The 13,075-nt window shown below is 38.2% G+C and overlaps 1 protein-coding gene across 1 annotated transcript in view; it reads left to right on the forward strand.

Annotated features, from left to right (window-relative positions):
• The window catches only part of PCNX2 (pecanex 2), a 160,992-nt gene that overhangs the window by 93,323 nt on the left and 54,594 nt on the right, over positions 1 to 13,075 (forward strand). The window contains exons 22-23 of the mRNA XM_054196782.1: positions 6,212 to 6,322; positions 11,028 to 11,155. Of these exons, the coding sequence (XP_054052757.1) occupies positions 6,212 to 6,322; positions 11,028 to 11,155 (239 nt within the window). The remainder of the gene's footprint in view (positions 1 to 6,211; positions 6,323 to 11,027; positions 11,156 to 13,075) is intronic.

Below are 13,075 nucleotides of genomic sequence, written 5' to 3' on the forward strand. Positions count from 1 at the left end.
ATATTTCACTTCAAAGCTTCTGGCATGAAGTTGTTAATTCATATTTTAATCCATTTCTTGCAATTCCTGCATACTGAAATCCAATGTCTTAATCAGCTGCACCCTCTTGGCTCACAGCTGTTTCCTCAACTTTTGATATCTGGCATATAAACCCTGTTAAGACACTTTCTGCTGAGTAAAATACCCAAGGCTACATCTGATATTTGACAGGATAATCCCAGTGGTATTTTCCATAGACTCCTTAACTCTCTTGAGCACCGTACAGTTCATGTTTCATTTTAATATTGGAGAAATGGTTTAATTGATTTTTTTCATTCAGCCTTCCATCACTGACCTCCTTGTCAGACTTCATTCCTGACACTATTCCCAAATTGCATTTTCTCTCTTTTTTTGGTGTTTTTTTTTTTTTCTTTAGGATGAGACAAATGCAGTCAGGGGTGCAGGGAGATACGCACCCGCTCCCTGGGTTCAGTCTGGCTCACTACACACTGAGGGCTATATTCACATACTTTCATGCTGATAGAGATGTGTTCTGTATCTGTAGATGCAGGTGCTGAAAAAGAAATCTTGAGTATCTGGTGCTTCAGCACAGAACTTATTCTCTGCATTTTTTACGTCCACTTCTAGTAAAGAAAACTTCTAGGAAGATGCAGTCTTGGAAGGAGCCATGCCTATGAAGACTTCACTGAAGAGGCTGTATCAGTGCAGCTCCCAGCTGATGTATTTCGCTTGTCTGGGCCTCTGCAAATTAAGACGATTAGCTCTGATCTTGTCCTTTTTGCCCACCTCGGGAAATATGGGAGACTGTTTCTTACAGTACCACAGGCTCCTTCCCTGGGCTCTTGCTGTCAGCCAACAGTGTTGGAAAAAGCAGCCTCTGCCATGAGCAGATCCAGGGCTGTTAGGATTTATCATCATCTTATTGTCATAATCCTCATCATACTTACTGCTCCTTGATGGCTAACATTTGACTTCAAATGTAAGGCTTCTGAGCCTTGTTACTCAAACTGTTTAAAACATGCCTATTTTGTACTCTGTTGATGTTAAGTGTCGAACACTGTGTTTCAGGAATGTATCCCTCCGAGGTTTGGTATCAGAGCCTTGGACTGATTGTATTTTGATCCTCTTATATATGTTGCATTAGACAATGATCTTGAAATCCCACGATATAAAGGCTTCAAATGTCTGTAAGGAGATGCAAATAAAGGCAGCCTAGAAAGTATTTGTTGTAGACTCAAACATAGTGCTGTTCATAATGTCACAATGACTTAAGACATAAGCATTAAAAAGCTTTAATATTTCCAGTAAGTCTTGTTTTGTAGGATTTCATAGGTGAAGTTTGTTTTAAATGGCATTAAATAAAAACCAGGAAGTAAGTCAATGATTTGCAAAGCAAAGGCATGAACTAGAATAAAATTATTCCACTTAAATTTAATTTCGTATCCCTAAACTCATACATACTTACAACTTTTCCCTTGTAATGTATCTTAATTTTTATTGACATACCAAAAAATAATATTACGAGTAGATATTAGAATTTATTTCCAAGGATCGGAGCCATCAATTGACCAGAACTAGCTTAACATGAAAAACTAAATACCCACCTAGCATCTGAGAATCCGACTTCAAATCTGTCTCAAGTTATTAGGATCTAAACAGAAATATAAATGAATACCTGTTCAAAGTGGGAAATAATTGCTTTCTGCATTTAACTTTTTTAATCTCTATATCAATTCTGTGTTGCACGTAGAGTATATAGCCATACGCATATGACAGTTATTTTTGTTTAAAACCAATTTGTACATATACTTTTTCTAAAGCACAGCAAAATTCAAGCTTAGCAAAAAAATGTTAATGTTTATGCATTATTTAGTCCCAGTATTGCCAAGGAATCTGCCTACACAGAATCCCAACAGATGCTAAACAGATAAAAAGGTGCCAAAAACAGATGCCAAAAGCTGAAGGCATTGCATGCTCTCCATCTCACATTCAGTGTCATTTAAATTCAGGTGTTAATCTCTGCCTAGTTTATTGAAAGCTACCAAACTGAGTAAAGGAGATCGTATTTTAGTGATGTTTCAGACTCCCAAAATCTTTTTTTTTAATACATCCTAACATTAACTTCTGGTTTGTGATGTTACTTAAATTTGGTTAAGTAAGAATAACCAGATTTAAAAGAAATCCTGAGAAGATAAGTCTTTGCCTTTGCTTTGTTTATAGATATGTAGAATGTGCCAGAGGTCTGTAGAGGCTTCAGAACTCATAGAGAACTTAAGGATAATTAAAATGATAAAATGTGTGTATCCACATAAAATAAATACAAAAGAAAGATGCACGTTCTGCACTTTCATTTGACAGTAGCGGGAATGTGCTGGCTTAAATTCACTGAGTATACTAATAATTTAAACTCTTTATCGAAGACTTAAAAACTGTTCACTGTGCAAAACTGTCACATCGGTAACAATATCTAAGACTATTGGAACTTTATGTCCCCTAAATAATACATCGTTTTTCTGCTTACTGAACTGTAGAAAACATTGAAGATCTGAGACGGCTTAATAAAAGTATTCTCATATAAATCATCCTAAACTGGGAGGGAGAAGTCTTAATGAAAAATTAATCTTTATATATACATGTTTAAGGAAATCATTATAAAGAGAGGGTTAAAACTCAGCACAGATTTTTTTTTTTTTTTAATCCCCCCCCTTCACTTTAGAAGGGAAGGTTTCCCCTTTGTATCTAGGACTGTTAAAAATACATCTCACACCCTCAGGAGCAAGTTATTATCTGTATTCAGACAAAACTTTGCTGAGGATAAATTGCGTATTTCACAGAATCACAGGAGGACTGACCTGTCCCATCAGGTCCCATGGAAGTGTTTTTGTCTAGTTTGTTTAAATGTACCCTTAATTAATCCTTCAGTGCTTAGGGTGTCCCCATTTCTCCATGCTTTCCACAGGTCTCAGGGGCCTGCAGTTCCTGAAGTCTTACCAGTAAAGACCAAGGCAAAGAAGCAACTGAGTACCTTCACCTTCTCCATGTCCTTTGTCACCAGGTCCCCTGCCCCATTCAGCAGCGGGTCCGTGTTTTCCCCAGTCTGTCTTTTGCTGCTGATATACCTGTAGAAGTCCTTCCAATTGCCTTTCACTTTCCTCGCCAGATTCAACTCCAGATGTGCTTTGCCTTTCCTAACTGTTTCTAATCCTAATTCTTTCTGACAATTTAAAAAAGATGTTGAATGTTTTCCTCTTAAGCTAGCATCTTATGATTATTGAAGACTGAAATGCAGTTAGTTGTAGCTGAAATAAGAGAATGACTGTTTCTGAGGATCAGCTTCCTCCTATTTATGAAGGCAGTTTTTAGCAGCTTCAGTTTCTTTCTGTGAGAAAAGTAATAGAGCTTCGTGAATCTTTGGAGTTCCTATGTCAGATATAGGAGAAAGTATGTAGTAAATTGGGTAAAACTGATAAGGAACAACATATTTTTCTGTGAAAATATAAAGCCAAGTTCTCCCTTCGTAAATCTCTATATTGTAGCTGCTAGGTGACATCATCTTTAACAAGCATAGTTAGATATGTAAAATGCTAATGACACGTTACCCTTAAGGTGTTTTGCAGAATGTGCCCTGGAAGCCGTAATTTAAGAGGTAATAGAGACACTTGACAACTCTTAATGAAAGCAGCACCTTGAAAATCACACGTTTCCAGGCCTTTAGGTGCAGTGTCATAAGGCTCTCAAAAACCAAGAGAGGTTCACAAGAGTGCTCTTCTTAGGTTCATGTTTTTGCAAATGGAAATGAGCTCCATTGCCTGTCTTGTGGAAACATTAGCCGAGAGGCAGGTGTTGAAAGAAGCAACAGCGAGTTCAAGCAGCGGTGAATGTAGAAATAGTCAGATTTGTTAAAAGCAACAGGGAACTTGGGCTCCATGGCCTGTTTTGCAAGAACGTGTAAATATTAAAGAATGATTAAAACGAATATAACAGAACAAGGAGCCAGAAGAGTCTCCTCCTGGATTTGGTTTCCTAGCAAACGCAAAACCTGAATTTTATTTGAGGTTTGAAAACCTTTTGATGAACCCTGAGCTTTGACCACAGCTGGGGTAATTTATGGCTTTGTGATTTCAATCTGTAACAGGCAGAACTTTGCTGGGTTGTGCTGCAGTTTTGAATTTTTGAGGTTTCAGATGTGAGTCATTAGCTTTTTCAGCCCTTCGCTTAAATCTTTCAGCAGATACAATTTTTCTCCCAGATTTTCATTCAGACATTTCAGATAAATAAAAATTAAGCAAAACAAAGCAACCCCACAGCCTGCTAAACAGGGTTCAAATAAATAAAAGTCAGTTCTAGTTTCAGTTCCATTTATCTAAAGTTGTATTTTTCAAGTCACAGATAGTATTTTTGAGAGGAAACAAAGATGATAAGATGTGAATTTCTCAATCTAAGTAGGGGTAACCAGGCTGTGCCTTGAAGACATCATAACAGCTTGTTTTTATCAGGGTTTTGCTGGTTTTAAATGGTATGCCTGTGCAAAGTTAACATAATCTGTGTTCTGCATATTGCTCCCAACTTGAGTCATGCCAAAGCACAGAAAGCATGTGAAGCACTGCTTGCACCTCAGCTGGAAGGTTTATCAGTTAGAACTGGAATTAGCATGACACGGCAGCTGCTTCTGTGATCCTTTGGTAGCACAAAGACCAAATCCCATTAATGCTATCAGTCATTCTTACCTCCCTCCCAATTCATTTGCAATTACTTACAACAATTCATAGAGGAGCTCAATCAGACATCTTGTAAGTGTGTTGCTGATATGGCTACAGGTGGCCCGGTGTTACTTTGGAGGTTGTAGCTTAAGGACAGATGAAATGAGTTAGCCAGTGAAGGTGCATCCTCTCTGACTGCCAACGTACTGGTAAACGAAGAGTGCCTAGGACCATGCTCTGTCCCTGAGGCCAGCTGTCGTGGGGAAGCTTGTGTCCATGCTAATGAACTCTCACAGCCTGTATGCAAGGTTGAGGTATGGAATTGCCACCTGGAAATGGACCACGGAGGGCTTTCATTCAAAAGGATGCCTGGGGATTGCTTGGAAGAGTACTGGCTTGGCCAGAGCAAAACCTTTCTAGGGACATTTCTGGAAATTTGACAACATACACAATACCAGTGCCTGGGAACACTCTCTAGAAGCATTTCATATACAAGTATTGATGTAGCCTCAGTGTCTTCCAGGACGTTGGCAATGTCTTGTTTCTTATTAATTCAATTAAAAATTTACTCTAGGAAATGCAACATATAGCTATATACGCTTGAAATATTGCATATACTCCTGTTTCACTGTCAGCTTCTCTGTGTGTTGAGCGCTAATGTCCATTGATGGCCAAATCTTTCCTGACGGTTTGTCAGGAACCTACTCTGCAATACTAATCTGATGGCTCAGTGCAGACGAGACATAAGATCTGTTTTGGCCTGATGCCAAGAGAACTGGCAGGAAAAAAATGTATTCTAGGGAATAAGTACACATCATTCTTGAATCAGAAACTGCTAGTTGCAGCACCAAGCATATTTTACAGGAAGCAAAAGTAAATTCAGTGTGTTTTTCAATTTGTACCACACAACCAATAAAAATTCATATTAATGCAAAGTTTATAAGGTAGGATGGTTTGATCTTGAAAATGCAGCCACAATTCATGGTTAATGCCCAGCATATGCTTACATAGATAGTGATGGTTTCTCCCATTGATTCAACAAATGAAAATGTTGTGTTCTTGAGAAATAAGTCTGACTTCCGTGTACAGAGCCACACATGTTGCTCATTGAGCATCATCTGTTCGCTATATCCACTTTCTTCTGGAATCTCTTCTCCTGTAACTATCTGACTGGTGCTGTGATATACGCAGCAAATATCAGAACCTGTTTTCCTACTTTCTACTTAAAGCAGACATACTTTTGGGGAAAGGTAATCTGGGAGCTACCTCTCAGTATGGTGGTAAAAAAAGTTGCTCATTGTAAGTTTGAATTTCAAATGAAGAATATACTTGTGTGCCTTACTAAAGTAAAGCCTTAATGCCCATGAAAACTAACAATGCAATATAATTTATCTCACGTTTATTCCAGGTCACGGTTCTAAGTGTCACTTGCCTATATTAGTATTGAAATTATATCAGTGCCTAAAAAGTCACCATGTTTTTTCTTCCCCCCCCCCTTTTTTTTTTTCCAGCTGTGGGACCTGCTGCAGAAGTTGCAGTTCATCATGACATACATTGCTCCCTGGCAGATTGCCTGGGGATCATCATTCCATGTTTTTGCTCAGCTCTTTGCAATACCTCATATCCTTTATAAATTTGGTTTTCTTTATTCTTAAATTCCTCTTCATGTATGTAATTTATTTACAGTGTTTGAACAAGGTGCGAAATTCCTAGGTAACTTATTTCAAAATCTGAAAATGCTTGGAGCATCTCCTGAGACATATAGTTTTCTCTCTTTCTTGGCTGCATGGGATCTGAAACTGGGAAACTGACTCAAACTGATCTGTTTATGCCTGCTCCCTTCCCACTGGGCCGCGTTCTGCAGATCACTTCCTTCCACAGTCCTCAGCACTGACTTTTGATGCATCCAGAAAAAAACATTGTGAGTGACATATTTGCTCCCACTTGAGTGGACTTTTATGTGTGCAGAAGCTAGTTTTGTGAAGTGCTGGGCATATGGCTGACTGAGCTCTACAATATTGGTTACTTCCTCAGTTGCTTCTAGTTGGTATCTCAGATACAAATTCATTTTAGTGAGCCAATATCTGTTGGAACTGTCCAGCTTTTTTTTTTTTTTCACATTTCAGAAAAAGCTGGGTTTTAACATTTTAATGTACATTTTTTCAATCTGTTGCGTTCTCCTTTTTAACATTTCCACTCTGTTTTGTGAGTAACATTATATGTTCGTCAACACCAAAGCAGTCCTTTGGAAACAGTTTGTTTCAGTGCCTTTTTCAGGACTGTGAACGTTGGTTTTGTGGATATGGAGAGTAAAACACAGAGTTCAATGACCCCCCAAGTGTCTGTAGGTTAAAAAATATATATTGAATTTTTGGAACAAAAGTTTTTAATCTTAAAGCCCCAATTCAGTTAGAAACTTAATTTAATACAGGAAAATGATAAAAAAAAATAAATGAAGCGCTTTAACTGAACAAATTTAACTTTATTGACGTCTAAAGCATTCTTGGAGACTAACTCTTCATTTCTTCCTTCCCTCCCAGTCACAGTTGTGGAAGAAAATTTGACAAAGTGGTTTTAGTTCAGAGTGAAGAGTTTACTTTCTACTGTTTGTTAGGTATACACACTTAAGTCTTTGTCCCTTTCATCCCACACTGGTATTTTTGCCCCCTTGAGTGAATTCTTCCCTCTGCTCTTTGCTGTGATATATTGAACCATATGCAGCCTTGGTTAACTATGCGTATGTTTGGAGATAGGAAGTACAAATGAGAGCCTTGGACAGAGGCAATTGCAGACGGAATAATTCCCTGAGAGAGAGCTTTAGATTGCCTATTTACAAAAGGAAAACGTTATAAGGATCTGTTCGAGCGCTTTGAGTGATTTGTAGCAAATTATTACAGAATTCCACAACAAAAAATTATTTTCAGCTCTGTTGTAAGTATGTATTGCAGGAGAAGTCTATATAAGGTTATTTAGCAAAACATTTAAGAACTAAGATTATATGTCAACAAGTTTCCCTTTGGTCACAAGTATTTTGTGCAGTGATAACTTTACTCTTGGTAAAAGTAACAGTTAAGCTTTGCAAAATGGAAAGCAGTTTATTAAGCAGGATTTAGTTTATTTACACAGTTATTACTGAAGTGGCCTAGACTAGCTTTCTATTATTTATATTGATAATATCCGTTGGAAATGCAAATCTGTCTTTTAAGGCAATGTTACAATTAAGATACTGGTTAAATGCCCAAGTTCCTATTCCCACAACAATAACTTTGCCTTTTTGCATGGTATCTTTATTTGTTGTTACCATAACCCTGCAAACAGTACTAATGAATGCACGTTGCAGCTTGCAGAGGCACTAAGCCTGCCATTTCTTTGCAGAGTTTAATTATTTGTGGTTCTTAATTGCCTAAATCGCTTCTGCAAATGGGACATAAATTTTTAAATTTTGAAGTGCCCCTGGGAGCTTTAGCCATAGAGCTCAGCGATACGAGAAGTTCTGCATGCTTTAATGCGTTTGATTCCGGTGCGCAGAGCACAAAGGGCAACAAGCGTGGAGCTTTGCCTGGTGGAGGTTGTGGAGCCTCCACTATTAGAGACCTTCAGGACTTTAGATGAACATCTGTCAGGAGACATACATGTTTAGCTGATCCTTCCTCGTCTTTTCTAGATGGACTAGGGGACCCCTCAAAGTCCCTCCTAATCCTGAAAGACAAGGAACGGGAATGGGCTTCTGGCTTGAGGAGACACCTGCAACTTCAGTTGCCAGTGCTTAAATGAGTAGGAAAAGGTTATGTGTTTATAATTATCAGTGCACTGAGAAAGTCAGTGTAGTTTGCAGTCGAAGGAGGATTTTACATAATAAATCAATGGTGAGATTTGGAAAGAAAGGATTCAGATTATCCTGCTTATGAGAGCTTCTGCTTTGGCTGTTTCAGAGTTACAGCTCCAGCATCAGAAAAGGAAGCCCTGTGATGGCTCAGTTCTCCCATCTTCTAAGTGATCATCTGCTTGGAAGTGACAAAACATTTTTGGCCCATAGAAACTGCAATTAGAAATGTGGAGTTTGGGAAACAGGATTTGCACTGACCTTACTGCAAATGTTTTTTGTTAAAAAAAGGGGATGGAAGACTTTGAAAATGACAGTCTTTCAGGTACTTGTTCTGAAACATTGTAATCTAAACAGATTTTTTAATTACAAGAATTAATCTTCAAAATAGAATGTTTTATTTCACATTGAAGGGGGTTTAGTCATTTTTTCTTCTCGAAATTTAATTTTGGCCATATTAAAAAATTAAATCCATTATTCGCCAAGAAACAAGTTCCGCTTCTACACTGTATAACCTAACAAAGATGGTACGCGGGGAAAACTGGCTTGGGACGTAGAATAAAAAAGCATGCCTGTAAATTTTTGGCACTTCTTTTTTATCTGCTAGTTAAACATAATTAAAGCATTGGTATTAAAAAAAAAAATAAAAGGAAATCGGGGTACCATCAAATAAAAAAGCCCTGATGACAGATAATTGCCCACTGTACACATCAGCTGTTTATGTAAGGGAGCTGGGTGCTGTTACTTGCTCTCATGACAAGCTTACATATATGAAACACTTTATTAAAATAGCTTTTCACAAGTCGAATAGGAAATGTCTTCCAATGTACGTATAGTAGAGCATTATGTCTTTTAGCAAAAATAAAACTGTTGCTACTGATTATGTCTTAGACACAAACCGTTCACACTGAAGTCCTAAATGTCTTAACTCATGATGGTGGCAATTTTAAAATCAGTCATGACATTAGAACTCCTTTTAGAAAACTTGATTTGCTGTCCTTATCTGTCCTTCTTGTTCTCTTTTTGTCTCTTCAGCTCCCACGCCTCCTTCCCTTGTCTGACACTTGTAAATACTTGTTCATCTTTCACAGCCAATGCTGGTTATGATTACAGTGTAATGTGACAGTTTAACTTTTTTGATGCACTTGCTTCCTGCTCTGTGCTCTCTCTTGCTTTTTGAACTTTAGACTCTTGAGGGCAGCTTGTTTTGCGAGCTCGCTAATGCACAAAGACACCGTTCCAGACCACTCTCTTTTAATAAGTTTGAGGGATTTGAGAGAGATCTTTTGGCAAATACTTGGGTTTAGATTTTGCAAATTGCTTTGAAAGCATGACTAGCTAGCCTTTTTTATGGAAATACCGTACCACAAATGATGATACATGTGTTAAAATGGTTTTTGTGAAGTCTCAAAGTCTGTGGGGGACACATACAGGATATTGTTATAAGAGGGTAAGCTAAAAGACTGTAGGTATTGTGTGATTTGACCTGAATTTTAGTTTGTTTGAGATGCACTTGAGTGTTGTACTTTGATAGTCGCTCCTTACTCCATGACTTCTTTATGTGGCGTCTTCCTCCCAAGAGATGTAAGGAGGGACAACTATTCTCTTATGCCAACTTGGAAACAGTTTTCCTGAGATTTCATGGATGTGGTATGAATTAATGAAGAATTAAAGCCTAACGTTAAACTTGCTTGGGTTAAGTTCCTTTCAACTTGGTCACGTTCCTTTCAACTTGCATGTTTTTCAGTGTCTTTGTTCATGTTCTAACTTGCTTTCCAGCAATCTGGAATATTAATTTAGATTTAAAGTAAGCTATGGATTCAGGCATTCATTATGATGCTTATGTGTGATATTTACTAATCCCCCGTCCTCAGCTTCTACCTTCGTATATATTTTAAAAAGTATGAAATACTGAACATTTTTCACCCTTTCAGTCAGCGTGGAATATTAAATTGTCAGTAAAGATTGACACAAAAACACGATTTTAAGCCAGCAGGTTGTGTAGCTCTACGTACTAGGTCATTACAAAATAAGCAGAAATACAGAATGAAATACTAGACACATTGGGAGCAAGACTCCAGTGCAGACAACTGAGAATTTCCAAGAAAATGAGGTTTTTGTGTTTTAAACTCTGTATGACAGACTCTGGAAGGGCACTTTGTGTTGTAGAAGGTACACTAAGGTAGCTGGAAAAGGGCACTTACTGCTCTGCCTACGCTCAGGATCTGTCCTCGGGCAGAGATTAGACAGGGTCACCCTGCTAATAACATGCTCCGTTCAAACGTGTCACCTCCATTACAGCTGTGTAGCATTGAAGAGCCACCGACTCCATGCTGGTAATTGGCAGTTTGGCACTGCCTGCCTTCCTTTCCTTTCCTTACCACTTCTTTGGTAAAATAAATAACAAGAAAAAGGCAAAAATAAATAGTTCGAAGACCTGCCTCAACAATGGTTTAAAAGTATGAAGAAATCATTTGTGTTACCTTAACTTGCAATTTTCAGACTCTGCTATGCTTTTTTTTCAAACTCTGGCCACTTCAGTCTTCTCTACACCACTGAGTCCATTTCTTGGTAGTGTCATCTTTATCGCATCATACGCAAGACCGATCAAGTTCTGGGAGAAAAACTACAAGTAAGACTATTCAAAAATTTTCTACATTTGTTATTTGTAAAGGTTTTGCTGTCATTAGTTTCATTTCTGGTGGTATTTTTCTTTCTGAACATAATCCTTAAATTGTTGTCGGGCGTAAGAGGTTTATCTTTGAGTCTTGATTCTGGTGTTTTGCTATTTCATGGTTATTTGGTTATTTCTGAAAATGTATTTAAACAATTGTCGTAGGTTACAGATGAGGTGTCATGTTGCATTTGTTGTACAGCCATACAGTAACGAAGCTGTGAAAAAAGATCAGTAAAACTCCCAGTTGTCAGCCTTTTTTGTCTTGCTAGCTAGTGTTAGCAACTAAATCTGTGAAGCCTTTGGCACTAGAAGTCAAGCTGCATTAATATTTTTTATACTAGCCTGATTAAATGTTACTGTTTGGGATGTGGCAGGTAACTCTCATAGTGAAGTGATGATGGGTGTACATTGTCATTACTTGCTACATCTGATCTTGGAGTTTGACTTATGAATTGGTTGGTTTTGTCAGATTTTAGCTGCCGTTCATTCAGCGTGACAAGGACGTAAACGTAGGGTATTGAAAAGGTTGAATACAGAGCTCTTCTGCTCCTTCTACCCAGTAGGATTTGAAAGCTCTTGGTAACTGGGATCTAATGGGCTCTCAGCAAGAGCTCTGGAGACAGGGAAACACTTATCTTTCCAGAGGGACGTAGTTTTTGCAAGGGATGAATAGTGGTCTACAATGTTAGGGGCTGGATTCGGTGACTAACGGGAGTCCTTTGAGTCCTGTGCTCTGGGCAGAGTGTGAGCTCTTCACCACCCACTGACACATATCCAGGCTTGGAGTAACTTCCTGCAGCTGCAGAACAGCGGTTTGAGGCACAAAGTGAAACTTGTATTGGCCAAATCAGGACGTGGCCGGACCAGCGTGAAGTGCTATACAGTTACCACACTTCTTGTGTCAGTGCCACTGATGTACCTGAGCACCTCAAGAGAATTCAAAAATAGAAATTACAGTGACAGATTTTTTTCCGTCTTTTAGGGGGAGGGGTCTGATTAGTTTGAAGAGTTTTATTTTTGTTTGATTTTGACTTGTGTCAGTGAGTGAATATGTACTTATCTATAAAGAGATTACTTAGACAAAGCCAAATCATATAAAGACGCTTTGTATTTGCTTTTGAATGTGATGAGATTTATGGAAACCTTTTGAGGGGAGGTCAGTTTTGTACACTGAGGCCAGATCTTAACAAAATTCTACCTCACACGTCTTTTTTTGGGTCAACACATTCATTATTTTGTAGGAGTGAAGTTGAGGAGAGTCACGGAAAGGCAGGAAGCTACCACAAATCCCATAACCAGCTTTACAATTTTGGACAGAATCTTTGAACGATATTAAGTAGGAAGTGGAGATTTTAACATCTGCTACGTTTTACTTCAACCAGACCATTTTAAAGGCATGTGGCTGCTTTTCTAGGTACCAGTTAAGAGAATGAAACTCGGTTGTAGGCACATCACTTCCATATAGCTGGGTTAGTGTTGAATCTGTAGGTTATTGTGGGTGGAAATAGAGGGGACCATTTTCATTTGCTTTTGGTTTGTCTAAGACTTTTGGGAAGAGAAGAACAGAAATGGTACTTGATGTTTGGTACTTAAACGGGGGGCGCGTGTATCTTGTTTTCATCAGTACTGACCATCTGTGACTCTCAGTAAGGAAAGTGAAGAAAAGTTGGTCTAATAATTTTTGAAAGCAAAGCTAATTATTTTACCCATGAACTGTAAAACCCCAAGTGCAAAAAAAACCTACCCCTTTTAATACTTTAAACCACCACTACTTGTCCTTTCAAAATAAGCAGTAACCACAACTTTGTCTTCAACATGAATGCTTAAGTTAGACTCTTTGTGAAAAAAAATGTGCTTTGCTATTAGAAATTCTAG

The sequence above is a fragment of the Rissa tridactyla genome, chromosome 3, assembly GCF_028500815.1.
Source record: "Rissa tridactyla isolate bRisTri1 chromosome 3, bRisTri1.patW.cur.20221130, whole genome shotgun sequence".
Taxonomy (NCBI): domain Eukaryota; kingdom Metazoa; phylum Chordata; class Aves; order Charadriiformes; family Laridae; genus Rissa; species Rissa tridactyla.